The sequence below is a fragment of the Montipora capricornis genome, chromosome 6, assembly GCF_036669925.1.
Source record: "Montipora capricornis isolate CH-2021 chromosome 6, ASM3666992v2, whole genome shotgun sequence".
In the NCBI taxonomy this organism is placed as follows: domain Eukaryota; kingdom Metazoa; phylum Cnidaria; class Anthozoa; order Scleractinia; family Acroporidae; genus Montipora; species Montipora capricornis.
This window is the reverse complement of record NC_090888.1, coordinates 22,863,027-22,878,026: the sequence shown is the minus strand read 5'-3', so window position 1 is coordinate 22,878,026 and position 15,000 is coordinate 22,863,027. Positions and strand designations below refer to the sequence as shown.

General features: G+C 39.7%; 1 protein-coding gene across 1 annotated transcript in view; it reads left to right on the top strand.

The window, feature by feature from the left end:
- Positions 1 to 13,616, top strand: part of LOC138051783 (uncharacterized) — a 21,155-nt gene extending 7,539 nt beyond the window's left edge. The window contains exons 3-6 of the mRNA XM_068898041.1: positions 236 to 404; positions 7,329 to 7,417; positions 8,745 to 8,795; positions 11,390 to 13,616. Of these exons, the coding sequence (XP_068754142.1) occupies positions 236 to 404; positions 7,329 to 7,417; positions 8,745 to 8,795; positions 11,390 to 11,476 (396 nt within the window). The 3' untranslated portion in view covers positions 11,477 to 13,616. The remainder of the gene's footprint in view (positions 1 to 235; positions 405 to 7,328; positions 7,418 to 8,744; positions 8,796 to 11,389) is intronic.
- Positions 13,617 to 15,000: the final 1,384 nt, after the last annotated feature.

The following is a 15,000-nucleotide window of genomic DNA, read 5'->3' as shown; positions in this document are numbered from 1 at the left end:
TACATGTAGTAACTGTTGTTTTAGTGTGCATTCCGACACATTAGAGCTCTAGCAATGTAGGCTGTTTCAGTGTCGGAATTTGTATAAAGATCGTGATTAATTAGGCTGTTGTGAACTGGATCTTACAAATGAAACTGGGTCAGTTTACTGCCATTATTTAAGGACTATTTTAATGGCATGGCAAACAAAAGCTTAAAAGTGCTATTTCTTTATTAAAACCATTAACTTGGTTTAGCTTTGGTGTGCCAGCCCGTTTGTAAATCAGAAGACTGAAAGGAAAGAAGAGGAGCTGGTCTTGGGCAAATTTAGTACTACATACCTCCATAATGTCAAAGAAAAGCATGGTTTGGGAAACCACCAGAGAGGAAAATGGGTTCTGCAGAAGACAGAGGGTTCAATCAAAGGTAATTACCAATATTGTCTTTTGATTGCTAATAAAAGATTTTTTTCATGATGATACGAACAATATTATTGAACCTTGGTGGCAGGGAAGAGTGTCCTGTTGAAATTACGTTAAATTTGCACAGTTTTGTTGTTGTTAGTTTTTGGCCTTCATGTACTTTTTCCCATCTTATGTCTATATACTGTGTGGTCACTCTCGTGTAAGGACTTCAGTGTCAGGTTTGGTGTTAATGGGCCTTAATCATTCGACGGCCATGTTGAATTCCGAGGGACTGAAAACTTTAACTCGTTCGCAAACATTTCAACTCGAGGCTCAGGGTAGGAAATCTATTGTCTATTCGCCTTGTCACACGGTGGCCATATTGTCCCGGGAGACCAAAAAAGCTTTGTTTTACCATGCTGAGCCTCACCCCCGTGGTTTCCACTGTGAGGCTTGGCGTGGTAAAAAAAAGCTTTTTTGGTCTCCCGGGACAATATGGCCGCCGTGTGACAAGGGCGAATCGCCAATATGGCCGCCGTGCGAATAAGGCTCATGATGTTTCATGGGATGGAGTCTCTGTTGTATAGTAATTATGGAATCGTTCGTTGTCTAAAGACAATAATTTCACCGGCTATGTCATTTGTTTTTGTTTTTTTTTTTTTGTTTTTGTTTTTTTAAGCCATCTCACTCTTTTTTATTATTATTATTATTATTATTATTATTATTATTATTATTATTATTTACACACACAAAACAAACCACTAACTTACAGGATAGACAAATTTACATATTTACAGTAAAACAGTATACATTGCCACCCCTACCAAAAAGAAAATCAAAGCATTAAAGTTTAAGGGCTGTCAGTTGCAAGGCTGTTGCAAAAAGGCGGTGAAGGATTTGTTGGTTTAGGGACTTATCAAAGTAAAAGAGGCAGGAAAAGAAGGGCGGGTTTCTAAATTAAAGTTTTGAGTAATTCCCACTTTGTTTGTAAGGTGCCTGCAGACTTTTGTTCAAATAGATAGGTCGACTTAAGATATCTGAAAAAGCCTTCTACCTTTGGTAGCTTTTGATTGTTTTTACAAATCCAGATATAGTGTCTTGCTAAAAGGAGGCAAAAATTCATTTGACAATGATTTTTGGAGGAGTCTGGCATCAAACCTAATGCTATAAGAAAATTGAATTGGTAGTTTTCTGGAATAATCTGAGACGAAATAAAGCGTTGTATTAAGAATGTCCAAAAAGCGGTCACTCTGGGACAGGACCAAAAGAGGTGGCTAAGTTTTTCTGGTTCATCTTTGCAAAAGGAGCAGTTTGGGTCGTCTTTTAGGCCGATTTTAACTAAGAATTCGTTAGTTGCTATTCGTCTGTGCAAAACCTTGAACTGGAATTCGAGAAGTCTTGTGCTTGTACAGCACTTAAAAGCTAGTAGGTAAGTATCATGCCACTTAATACATTGTTCGTCTTCTATACCGCATTCCGTTATCCATTTCTGCTGAGCCTGCCTAGGAGGTACCATTTTCCTGGATATAAGTTTTGTGTAAACTAGTTTGTTTGCTTTTTGAGCTTTCAGTAGTTTAGTTGAAAAACGTTCATACTCGTTTTTAGGATCACTGGGTACAAAGCTGTTTTGATGTGTTTTCCATAAGAGTTTAATTGTGGACAAAATTCCGCAATACTTAAGAGGGCAAACTGTTATTCCGTACCTAGTCTGCAATTCTGTGAGAGAAAGAAAATTATTGAAATCGTCCTTCAAATGTTTCACCATTGTAACACCTGCACAATGCCACTCAGGGTAGTAAACGGGGCGGTTGTCAATTCTAATCAGCGAATTATACCACAAACTTTGGTTGAGAAAGTGATTCTCTGAAATTATTCGGTCTTCGAGATTAATTTCTGCCCAAATTTTTAGAACTTCACTAATAAAGCTATCTTTAGATTGAAAAATATTTTTAGAGTCATTTTTGTTAAGGTTGCCAGTAAGAACTGTTTTTCCGCCGAAAGCCTTTAACTCAAGATCAAAGAACAAGGCTTTTAAGTACTGCTATTTTACCCATCAGTGTCAATCTGCGGTAGTTCCAACTGCTTAATATATTCCTGACCTTTACAAGTTTTTCGTCGTAATTTAAATCAGTTGTTTCCTCCGGGTGAACTGAAAGCCAGCTTCCTAGAGTTTTCACTTTGTATTTTGGCCATTTAAAATTCCTCTCAGGAAAAGGTACATCACTGCTCCCACATTTTGCTCCAATCCATAGTGCCTCTGTTTTTTTATCATTCAATTTCAAACCCGAAACTTTGTAAAAGTCGTCCAGGGTTTGAAGGCAAGCTTTTAGAGAAACCCTTGATCCATCTAGAATTAACGTTGTGTCATCAGCATATTGACTTAACTTTATTTCTTCGTTATTTATCAGAAAACCACTAATTTTTTTAATTCTGCGGATTTCCTTGGCTAACATTTCAACCGCTAAAACGAACAAATAGGGTGAGAGGGGACAACCCTGCCAACACCTCTTTGGATTTCAAAAAAATCACTCGTCCAACTGTTATTAAGATGCAGCTCTCTGGACAGCGGTAACAAATTGTGAACCATTGTATTAAACTAGTGCCAAAACCAAAATAGTTAAGAGTTTTTTTAATGAAAGACCATTCTATTGTGTCAAAAGCTTTTTCAAAATCAAGAAACAAAAGTATAGTCCTGGCATATTTTCTTCTTTTGCATAACAAATGATACTTTGTAATAGTCTAATGTTTTCCCCTATGAATCTGCCTTTTATAAGGCCAGTTTGGTCGCTGTTTATTAGATTAGGAAGAAAAATTTTTAATCGGCCAGCAATTGCCTTAGCCGCTATTTTATAGTCGTAATTAAGCAGTGTTAAAGGTCTCCTTCACATGCATTTCTTTCGTAATCCTTACTGGCCGTATCGTATTCCCCGTCAAAGCAAGCTGACCTGTCAAGAAAGTTGGCTAACGTAACTTTAGATTCATAGCCGTTCTCATAAAAAGACCTGCACCCACCTAGACTCTCTCCATCGGAGTTGATGAAAGCGTTATCACATTGATTGTTCTAACTCCATTTCACGTTGTTTTGTTTGTTTCTTCCTATGCTTTGCATAAGATAATGATTTCTCACGAACTTTTAGTTTAATCATTTCCCAAAGAAGTGAGGGGTTGACGAAGTCATCATCTCTGTATTCATCAAGCGTTTCCTGAATAGTCTCCTTAATTTGGTTGATGTAATCGAGTTCGGTCAAAAAAGATGCATTTAATTTCCAAAGTCCTGGTCCCCTAGAATTTGAGTGCAAGGATAATTTTAATATTATAATAGAGTGATCTGATATGTATCCTGGGTGGATATCAGAGAGGGTTGTAATATTAGCAACACTTTGGCTAATCAAGAAAAAATCGAGCCTGCACTGTACGTTAGAGCTGCGTCGTCTCCACGTGTACCTACTAGTTTCCGGGTGCAAAGAGTTCCATATATCAACTAGATCAAGTTTCTCAGAGACCTCCTTGATGACTTTAAGACAGTTTTGGTGCGTATTTTGGAGACCGCCCGATTTATCCTTCTCTAGATCAAGTACAAGGTTGAAATCGCCTCCTATGATAATATCGTCACATTTGAAGTCATCAAGGTGTACAAACCAATCTAAAAAGAAAGCTGGGTTGTCATCATTTGGGGCATAAATGTTAGCCAAGGTTAAACTTTTGTCATTGGCCTTTATGTCGCAAATTATAAAGCGCCCTGAGGGGTCAACGAAAGTTCTTTCAATTTGCAAACTAAAGTTGTTATTAAAAAGTATGCATACTCCAGCTTTATTACTTTCGTACGCACTAAAAATAGTTTGATAGCCCCACTCAGCAGACCATGCGTGGTTAGTGTTTTCAGTGCAGTGAACTTCTTGTAGCATGCAAATTGAAAACTTTTTCGATCGAAGCCAGTTGAACACTTCCCTTCGTTTTGCGTTATCTCTTAGTCCCCGAACATTGAAAGAGGCTATTGTCAAAGCCATGTTAATCTTGTGGCGGTGTTTTTGAATCTATTCCTTCACGCCTCATCGCCAAGGCCATGCAACGACTGCCCATTAAATACTGAGTAAGTGTTAAATTTTCAGTAGTAAAGCAATTACCAGAGGCAAAAAAGCCAATAAACAAGAAAAAAATAAATAAAATACACAGACACTCAACTTGCCAACCTGAGGCACAAAGAGAATACTCATGGAGAAATTAAACAAATAAATGTTTGGACCTACTCGAGATATCATGCACAGTACATAAAAACAAAACAAAAACATAAAAGTGTTAAGATCCCGTTTTATAAGACCATATTCCCAACAGGCCAAAGTGTTAGAAAACTTCATCATCAACACCAGTTGCAAATTGGTCTTCTTGCCGTAAAATTTGCATATGGCATAATTAGAATGTTCCGAGGTTCATGTAGGGTTTTAGCAGTTTGTAAAAAGCGTTTTACTTTAGGTACTCAGGGATAGATTTGTGATCATAGCGCCCGTTGTTTATGATTAGGTAACGGCCTCTGACAGTTGCATTTTGAATTCCCTGTTCATCCCTTGCTTTCATCATAGCTTTGACTAAAGCTCTTCTTTCAAGCTGAATAGCTCGCGCGTAATCCTCTGTTATGTAGGCGTCGGTATAACTAGAAGACGACTTCATCTTACCTTTCTTGGACCATACGGTGTCTCTGTCTTCTCGGCTTACGAAACGAGCAATTATAGGCCTGTTTTTACCTACCACTCTTTTCCCTACTCGATGTACTGCGTGAAAACGGATCTGTGTTACATCAGCGCCCAACTCGTTCTGAATGATGTTGGTTATAACAGATTTGCAGTCTTCACCTTCTGATTCCTTTATGTTGTTAAATCGCAGATTCTCTCTGCGTGTGTACTGCTCTAGCTTGATATTGTTCTCCACTTCTTCCTTTAGCTGTTGCTCAAGTTGTGCGATGTGCACGGTCAAAGTTGCCATAGCTTTTTCATGTTGCTCCGAAGTTGTTAAATTCTTCTTGGCTGTAAGTTAAACTTGACTCAAGTTCTCTGATCTTTCCCCTTACTTCGTCCAAATCAGCTTTAAACTCAATACGGAGCTTATCCATGTCAGCGTGAATCGTCGCGAAACCTTCAGTGACTACTTTGGTCAGAGCGTCGATTGAGTCTTTCAAATCTTGATAGTTTGTGTCGGCCATGTTCTCTCCAACCGAGGAATCAGAACCACGCTTCGAGCGTTTTCTTCCCATATATATCTGTAGAAACCTTTAAAGTGACAAGAATTTTGTCTCTCTTCATGCAAACAGCAGCTCTGTCAGAAGTGCCCCGGTAAAATAAAAGGATTTGGGCAAGAAGTTAACCAATTTTTGATGGAGCGTTAAAATCAACGTCCGCTCTCCATGCGGTCGGGTCCAGTCTACCCTGTCATGTCATTTGTTGAGTCGAAAACAAGTTCCACTGCTCACGGCAGGGTTGATTGGTGGTTGAATGGATAGGAAAGTTTTTAAGAATTTTTTTGTGCTGCTTGTAAGCACTCAGGACAAAACCCAGATGTTTTCAAGAATTTAAGTAATAATTATGATCCAGGCCGATTTTGATGAGGCGTTATCAAGTGTCAACGATTTCGTATCCGCAGGTCATTTGTATAGGTTCAAATGTTCCCGTGATGAATGAGTCAAGGACCTAAATGATATATGAAGTGAATCATACATTGAACTGCGGATATGAAATCAAGTAAAGCTATAATCCTCCCAGTTATGACCAGCTCCCAAGGTCAGTGGCTTCATAGCTCAGTTGGTTAGAGCGTCGCACCGGTATCGCGCGGTCACGGGTTCAAACCCCGTTGAAGTCCTGAATTTTTCAGGTTTCTCTTAAAATTGCGTTCATAACTGCGAGGATCATAGCCTTACTCGATTTCACATCCGCAGCTCATGCAAACACTTTGAGTGAAAGTGGTCATCTCATTAATACAGTATGTTTAAAAAGCAACTTCAGCAGTTGCAAAAGAAGCCTGATCCAAAAGCCATCAACAGGCAAAAACGGTAATTGAAGCAGAAGGTGATATTTTAAATTTTTGAATGCTTAATTTTTGCAGTACAGTAAACCCTAGCCTGCATAGCTGGCAGCAGGCAAATATTGAGCAGAGAATGGGAGGGGCTTCTTTCCCCATTCTCCGCAAAGCTTCGCCCCTTGTTATTTGCCTCCGGCACCAACAATCCCACCATCTGTGCAGGCTATAAAGTAAACCCCTTTCACTGTGCACAAGGAGCGGAGGGATGAAATTTAAGTTTGTGATATAAACCCAGGAATAAAATCCATTGTTTTCTTGGCGTCAGAAATCTACGTAACGATTTCTTTGCTAAGAGAGAAAAAAGCAAGCAAGACTGTGGTGCATTGTGGACCAAATGGCAGCAAATATGTAAGACCCCTTCACGCTCTTGATTGCATCATGGCTAATCACGACAACATGGAGGGAAATTCGAAGGTTTGTATGGGAATTCAAAGCAAAATAAATTGTCCATGACTATTTTTTTTTCTTGACTCTCACCTTCATAAACCAAACACATAAATTCAATTCACAACTGAGATGCTATATCTATTCTCTGGAATTCCTAGAAATTGCTCTTTTTTCTCCATACATTTCATGTAATTTTGTGTCTCCGGAATTACAGGATGTGTATTGAAGTAATTTCTAAAATATCTTTTCTATCCAACTTCATTCAGCCGGACTTTTAAGCACATGTGTTCTGTTTTGTAAGATTAAAGCACCCGAAAATTCCCCATGATGCACTCAAGAGCGTGAAGAGGTCTCTTTTAGGAATTCGTGATTCGTCAACAATTGCATGATCTTTTTGCAGGATACATGTATGCCTAAGATTCAAAAAAATCGCTCATGGTCTCTTTAAGTGCCCCTTCAACATACTTATAGTACTTGTCCTGGCCTTAATTAGGAAAGAAGTCAACACTGGAGATGGTTTGGCGAAAGGTGCGCTCTTTAATAAAAGAAGGTCATCTTCCTCATTGCAATAGCAAACTTCAGGTGTGTAACTGTTAAATAATCATTTAATATTAATCTAATCCTCTCGTGATGAATGTACATGAGGTTCGGTAATCTGTCAAATGGAATGAAAGATCAAAACGTAGTTTAAAGGGAAGTCGAAAAAGGGTTTCCATGATCATGATTGTGACCCAATTTTAATGAAGACAAAGCGATAAACCCAACCCATCTCCAAAGGGAAGGAGGGGAAAAAACTTAAGGAGGCAGTGTGGCCCAGTGGTTAGGGCGCTTGCCTTGAGATCCGGAGATGCCGGGTTCAAGACCCGCTCTGACCACTCGCTGAATTTGTTCCTGGTAGTCCCTGGTGCAACTTCCCAGCTGCACTTGTAAATAGCCAACTGGTTTGCCTCCGGCCAGTTGGGATTCTTAACAGTTGTTGTTGTTATGTTCTGTTGTTTCGTTGATTGTTTCATTGGCCCTGAAAAGCCCCTATGGGGAGCGGTCAATTAAGTATGTATTTTTATTTTGTATGTATGTATCAGCAAAGAGCCTGAGAGTTCGTAATTTTTCCCGGGAACGAATATTTTAAAGTCCCCATCCTTATGATAAATTAGTGCAAAATTCTTGAAAATAAAGGGTGATACGGTTTTTAATAAAACAAGATGAAGTCAGCATTTGATTTAAGACGCTTTCCATTTTACAGAACTGACCGGCCAGACCGGGCATTTGGAAGGACTAACTATACAAAGTCTTCAAATTAACACGCTTCGAGCGTGTAATGTACTCCTCCAGACGAATGCCAAGGTTCTTTCAAGTTGTTGCATTTTCTTTCTAAACTGAGGGGTCTCCCCGTCCTATCCTGACAAAAGAACAGCGACCTTAGTCTCCTTCGTAACCCTTTTGTTTTTTTACTATGTCACGCAACGCTTCCCCCAAAGAAAGAGAAACGGCTGCGAAGGAGACTACTTAAGCAATAGAGGACGTTTTCCGTGTTTCCATAGCCTCCTCTAAACACGATGGGAAGTTGGGAGAATTCGAGACAGTTATGAATAACTGTCGAGAATTCCCCAACTCCCCCGAGTGTTTATATGAGGTTATGGAAACACGGAAAAAGTCCTCTATTGCTTTTATAAAATATTTTTCAAAGATAATCAAACAAATGAAGGAAAATGTTGCTTTCTTTACTTCTTGATTGAAACAGATTTTCTTGACACACGCTCATATTTCCTACCAACAAATCAAAACTCGCGCCTGACAATACATAACCAATCAAAATTCGTGTGATGTCACAGTCGTGTTTCCATACTCTCATCTACACGTACTATCCTAATTATTTTATAAATTTGACTTTAAATGCACTTTGTTTCAGAAAACGCACGGCGAAGTGTGGATATACTGTGACTTCCAACACTCTTTAAAGGTAAGCGCGTATAGGCCTTATGCATGATGACGTGATATGCTCAAAAATTCACCACCAAGCCCCGTTTGCACAAAATTATTAGGGAGCTTTAGCAACGACAACGGCGACGGCAACGAGAACGTCACAAATTTGCATATTTAGTGGGCAAAAACAATAGCTTCACAAGCCCTGCACGTGCGTTTTTCATTTTTGTCCGTTTCTTTGCCGTCGTCAGCAAAGCAACAACGTGAAATTGCCAAGTTTGAAGTGTTATGGAGAACGTCAGCACCTGGAGATAAATTTTCATTTTTTTCCCCTATATTAAGCGCGGCTCGTAATGGTTTCATTCCTCAGGGACTGAAACACCTTTGTCATATTAAAAGGCTTGGAGTATTCGCGAAGTGATCGCAATAACGTGAATTTATGTTTTTACATGACGTTCTCGTTGCCGTTGTCGTTGCTAAAGCTCCCTATTGACATCATCTGGACCCGCAATACTGTTCGCACGTGGGTTTTCTTTACAAGTTTGCTCCTTTGTGATTTAACTCATGCTAAAATTGACAAGTTTTGATTTTCGAATTTGAGTCTTAGTGGTGAAATTAGCTAGTCAGACGCCATCACGCATAAGGGCCATTCGAGTTGGTGGTAGGTGGTTTACCATGAACTACCAACATTTCGCCTCTAACCGAATTCAACCCGCTCGAGTACGCCCCCTCCCCCATCCCCCACACTTTCAAGGTTTTGCCAAGTTTCTCGAAAAATAAACGGCGATGGTATGTCAATTCTGTATTACTTAAGTAATATTAAAGTGAATATTTCCGCTAATCGAGAATATTTTAGCGATAAAAGACGACTTTTCGAAGTAACCAACTTGACTTCATTTTCAAATCATCAAAGTAATGGTCGTTTGAAAGCGCTGAAAGTGTTTAAAGAGTTGTACGTCAGTCAACGAATCAATGTGCGAGCGGTAATGTTTATCTTAGCTCGGATTTCAGAGTAGCCTAGTGGTTAATTAATAACCCTTAGAAAATGACACAGAGCAACAACAACAACAACAACAACATTCAGAATCCCAACTGGCCGGAGGCAAACCAGTTGGCTATTTACAAGTGCCTCTGAGAAGCTGGACCAGAGCCTACTACCAGATCTCCGGATCTCAAGCAAGGTCGCTAACCACTGGGCCGCAATGCCTCCTTCTGTTTTCTTCAGTTAGCTGAGAAGTGCAGCTGATATAATCCGGCTGTGTTACACAGATCCCATTTAAACTGGTAGATAACGCATTTACGGCTAACTACGGGATGCTTAAACTCTTGAACTTTGATTTGTTCCCAGAAAGTGTTCACATTAAGACACTTTACTGCGCGCACACCGATTCTTTGGCTTACGTGCAACTCTTCAAACACTTTCAGCGCTTTCAAACGGCCGTTATTTAGATGACTGGAAAATGAAGTCAAGTTGGTTACTTCGAAACTTTGCTGCAAGCAAATTTATTTCTTCTTTTAGTCCTGAAGCGACGACATCGTCAGCTTCAAAAGCGAAGGAAACATAGGTTTTGGTTTCGAAAAATACAAGAATTGAATTATGGGTCAGAATTTAAAATATTATGGGATACGTTTCGATCGCAGATCGGAGAACTTTGGTTTCCATATGATCGCAGGATCGCAAGCGATCGCAGACAATCACAAATGATCGCAGAAGTGTGTTTCCATATGATCGCAGACGATCCGCGATCGTCTGCGATCGTATGGAAACCAGCCTTTACGTTGTGATTTTACGTGGAAGTTGTATTTTTTGCTCAAATTTTTGGGAAAAAGTAGACATTTCGGGTGTCGATCATGGCTTTTTAAACTTTTGCAGGTAAACGTAATGGCCTAGGTTGGGAGGATAAATATTAGCTGCACCAAGCTACTCTGGGTAAATAAAGATATGATATGATGTATGAAATTGATGTGTTACTCCAGCAGCTTTTTTGAACGAGGAAAAAATCAAGTTAGGATGCTGATCATCGCAGATATATATTACTGCGCCTTTCAATAACATGGGGACTCTTAAATTCAAAGGTCAACCGACAAATGCGTTTTTCGCTTCTGTCAATCAAATGTTCGGCGGCTCCTCCAAGCTTCCGACTACTGTCGAGCGCGCAGTAATTCAATCAAATCGTTGAGCCCAGTTCAGTCAACATAGTCGGAAGCTGAGAGGAGCCGCCGAACATTTGATTGACGGTAGCGAAAAACGCATTTGTTGATTGAGCTTTGAATTTTGGAGTCCGCATGTTATTGAAAGGTGCAGTAACGTTATTTGAGCAGTAACGAAAGGCTTTCCTTTCGTTGCTGCTCAAGTAACGTTAATTAACAGCTGCGATGATCAGCATCCTAATTTGATTCTCTCCGCAGTTCAAATACATATGGCTTTCATATATTAACTTTCGTCATAGAAAAAAAAAATCCTACCCAAGCGCGAGTGAGTAAGTGTCAACGCCTTCGGGTGCAACTTTGCCTTCCACAATTTTAGGTAGTATTTTTTCCTTTGTCGAGCGCAGAAATCAAAATTTAAGAGTTTTTGTTCATCATGTTTAGTAACAAAATAAATCAAATGTCTTTTTTGCATGTCCACAGGTTAGAAGTATCCTTGGAAAGGTTCTCGGAAACGATGTAGTGGTTCACTTTTACATACATAAAGTGGGGTGGGTGGTGGAGTTGTAAAGTTTGTGTGACAGATCTTCTTTGGCATACGTACATGGCAGTTGCTGTGGAAGCAGAAACTTGTTACGGGCTTCCTACTAAGAGTTAGCAGTACAAATCAATTAAGTAATAGGACTGGTAATGAGATTCCGCTTCCAAGGAACTAAGGGCTCATTTACTTTGACAGGATCCCAAGAGCCTACAAGTCCAATACTATATCTAACAGCACTTTCACAGATCAAAGTGTTTTTAGACGTGTTCTTAACTGATAAGATTTGGCTTGCACTAGTGACCATTACAATCCCATGAGTACTAATTTCTCATGCAAGACTTGTGATTAGCTGGAAAGGTCTGGTTTCGCGGGAAAATTAATCTAAAAATAACTCGGTCTGTAATTCATGATTCGCCGTTCCACAACTACAGTGAAGTTGTTCCCTCCCAGTCATGAACTCCTGCTTTGGTTAGTTTTCGTTTCGAATCACGTAGGTTGTTGTGCGTTTTCACTGAATCGTGCAGTATTAGCTTGCGAGAGCATCCGAGTTTTTTGGCCAGGGTTAGCCGAGCCGGGAAAAAATTGAGTGATCTTCTGGACTAAAAGTCCGAAAACTCCAAAAAACGAAAGTTTCCGGAAACAAAAGGACAATTGACGCGTCATTCAAGTGTGGTCACTTTAAGCAATGGCTTAAAATTATACAAAAGTTTTGAAAATGACTTTACACCCATGCGCAATCCCATTGCCCATATTTGAAAAAATATACTTTTTAATTAAGGATTTTAGTGCAAAGAGGTGAAACGATACCAAGCGTACGAGAGGAAAGTTTAGACCATTTCTTTTATGAAATTTTGCGAATTCCTGACGCTGCTACAAGTTGTGTCACATTTTATTTATACAATTTGGACAATTTATTTATATTTATTTTCTGGACTGGACTCCAGAACACTCGGCCACTTATTTGCACGTGAATAGTGCGTGTTGTTGTATGCCTTGCTGTATGAAGCATACCACCACAAGAAGACAAATGGCATGGTATTCTGAGACACCAATCAATAGTTCCCCGTCTCTTGCCCCCGACTGATTATTGATCTCAACAAGAAGAAAGACCATTTGGGCGCGTTCTCTTTTAGCCTGCGAACGCAGACGTATTTCCGGCGTCGGAAATAGGTCTACAAGATATTTAAATAGTTTCCTTTTGAGACCAATTGTGTTAAAGTCAAAGGCTGCATGACTAACATGCCCTGTTGTTTCACCAAATTAAACAAAAAAAGGTTGTTGCGAATAAGTCAGAAGGCAAAGTTATAGATTCATTCCAGTCTTCACGGTGCTTCATTACCCAATTTAAGTCATTTTGAATAATTTACTGTGTAATAGCAATTTTTTTTATGAATCAATAAAAGAGCAGGATCTCTATAGCGCTTCCATTTAGACTTTTTTACGTTATGCCTTTGTGAACAAGATAGTGGTTTTGGTTTCCTGCAAAACAGCCAATTTCTTCAAAGGGCTTAGAGGAGTTTCACCCTCGAAAGAGGGTGTGGTATCATGATTCAAACTAGAGAAGGATGTATTCTAATGCAGTTTCAGCCTGCGGCAATGAGAGATATCCTTACCCTCACGCTTTTTCGAGGTCATAGAAATTTCCCTTTCCTTAAATACGGTCCTATCCCACAGCTGTTTCGCTTTCGAGAGGAAAGTTGAAATGGAGAACATTTATTTATCGATAATGACTCGGGCCTACTCGGAAAAATCGCGAGTTTTTCCGAGTTTAAAATTTTCCTTATTTTGATGTAACTTAGCTCGCGCATTTTCCCGCACGTGCAGCTTCGATCTTATAATTGTCCATATTTGGACATAAAATTGGTGTCCTAAAATCCCCAGCTTTGTTCCAAGGAAAAGAGTTGGAAGTTACACGCTCCAAGGTCATGTGCTTCTGACGAATATCATAGGGAGCTAGAAGCACGAGACGTTTTACACCCATGAACGGCAACCGGAAATAACAATATTCCTTTAAAAGCCTGTTTAAATGGTTTCAACATTGCTTCAACATGCATTCAACACTTTGTTGAACGAAATATTCGGTGTATTTGAAGAGGTCGTCCAACATTGTTGAAAGGTTTTTGAAAGCGTGTTGAATCAAGTTTAAGGTGGGTGGTTCTAACTACAGAAAGACAAAGGTTGCTAAGGAGGATTTTTAGTCAAGAGTTCTAAAAAAATGTTTGCATTGAGTGGTTCTTTGAAGTAACTTTTCCGATGAAAATCTGACGTCTCTTCACTCAGAAGGCGCAGGCGCAACTAGTCCCAGTCCTCTGTCGTGCGTTTCAGAGAAAAACATGTAAAAACTCACAGGAAACAAAAGGACGAGGCAGTTTTTTCATCGGATGGAAACCGTCCCATCAACTTTCCTTAAACTGTAGCATTTCAAGAATTTCTATTTGGAGAAAAAATGGAAGTGATATTTTGAAAAGTGTATCAAAGGAGGGCCTTATGACGTCATGATTTTTTTGAGAAACAACCTTTTGTAAAATCCATGCTACAGATTTTGTGTTAGAAGTGCTCATACTGTTGCATTAGAAAATTTATGAAGAACATAGTTAACTCGCTGAATTTTTAGGCATTTCTGTTTTGGTCACGTGATTTACCGAATATGGTTGTGAGTCGAACCAGACAAAGAAATGTTAAATAGAACACATTTGGCTAAAAAGGATAACTGTAGAGTTAGAGGGACTCGAGATATGACTATTTGAAGAGGTCCATAGCAAAGGTTTGGTACTTAAGTGCCAACCCCCTTAAATTGTTTTAAGCTTTCATTCAACATCGATTAAACTTTTCCTTTGTTCTCGAAAATGTTGAATGGTGTTGAAGCCGTCTAACCACTCTGTTCAACTATTGTGGAACACACGCATGCTCACATCAGGACGCAAAAGTCAATATGGCGTACTTCATCTGGGCGAGAGAGAGACTGGTTTCTAGTTCTTAGTTCCCCGCAATCAAATTTTGCGAAAGTGTTGGTTCTTTTGTTGGCGCAATGTTGGAACCGTCTGAACGGCCTCCGCACAACTTTGTTTTTGCGTCCAACATTTGCCCAACATCCATTGGTCAAATGTTGAAACCGTTTAAACGGGCCTTGACTTGTTCTGACACTACCGTATTTATATTGCTGAGTATATTTTCACTATCATAGACGATTTAAATTCTGGAGCAGACTACTCTCCTGGCATGAAAAATGTTCACTTCTGGTTTCCGTCCGTGGCTCAAAACGGCTCGTGTTAAAGCTCCCTAATTTCATCTGACATTCCTTTAACCTGTGATCTTTTTCTTTAGAGAGTTCCCTCTCTAAAGAAAAGAAGGCCTGATCGCAGGTTAACATTCCTTCTGCATATGGCCTCAGCAGCCTTTTTTTTTTTTGTTTCGATGTCTCGCAACGCAAAAAAGTCTGCAAAAGAGACTATCCTGCCTACTGCAAGGAGAGAAACCACTCAACTGCGAGACAAAATACGATTGACTCAAGCATAGGCGTACGAGCCGGGGGGGGGGGGGGGGGGGAGGGAAG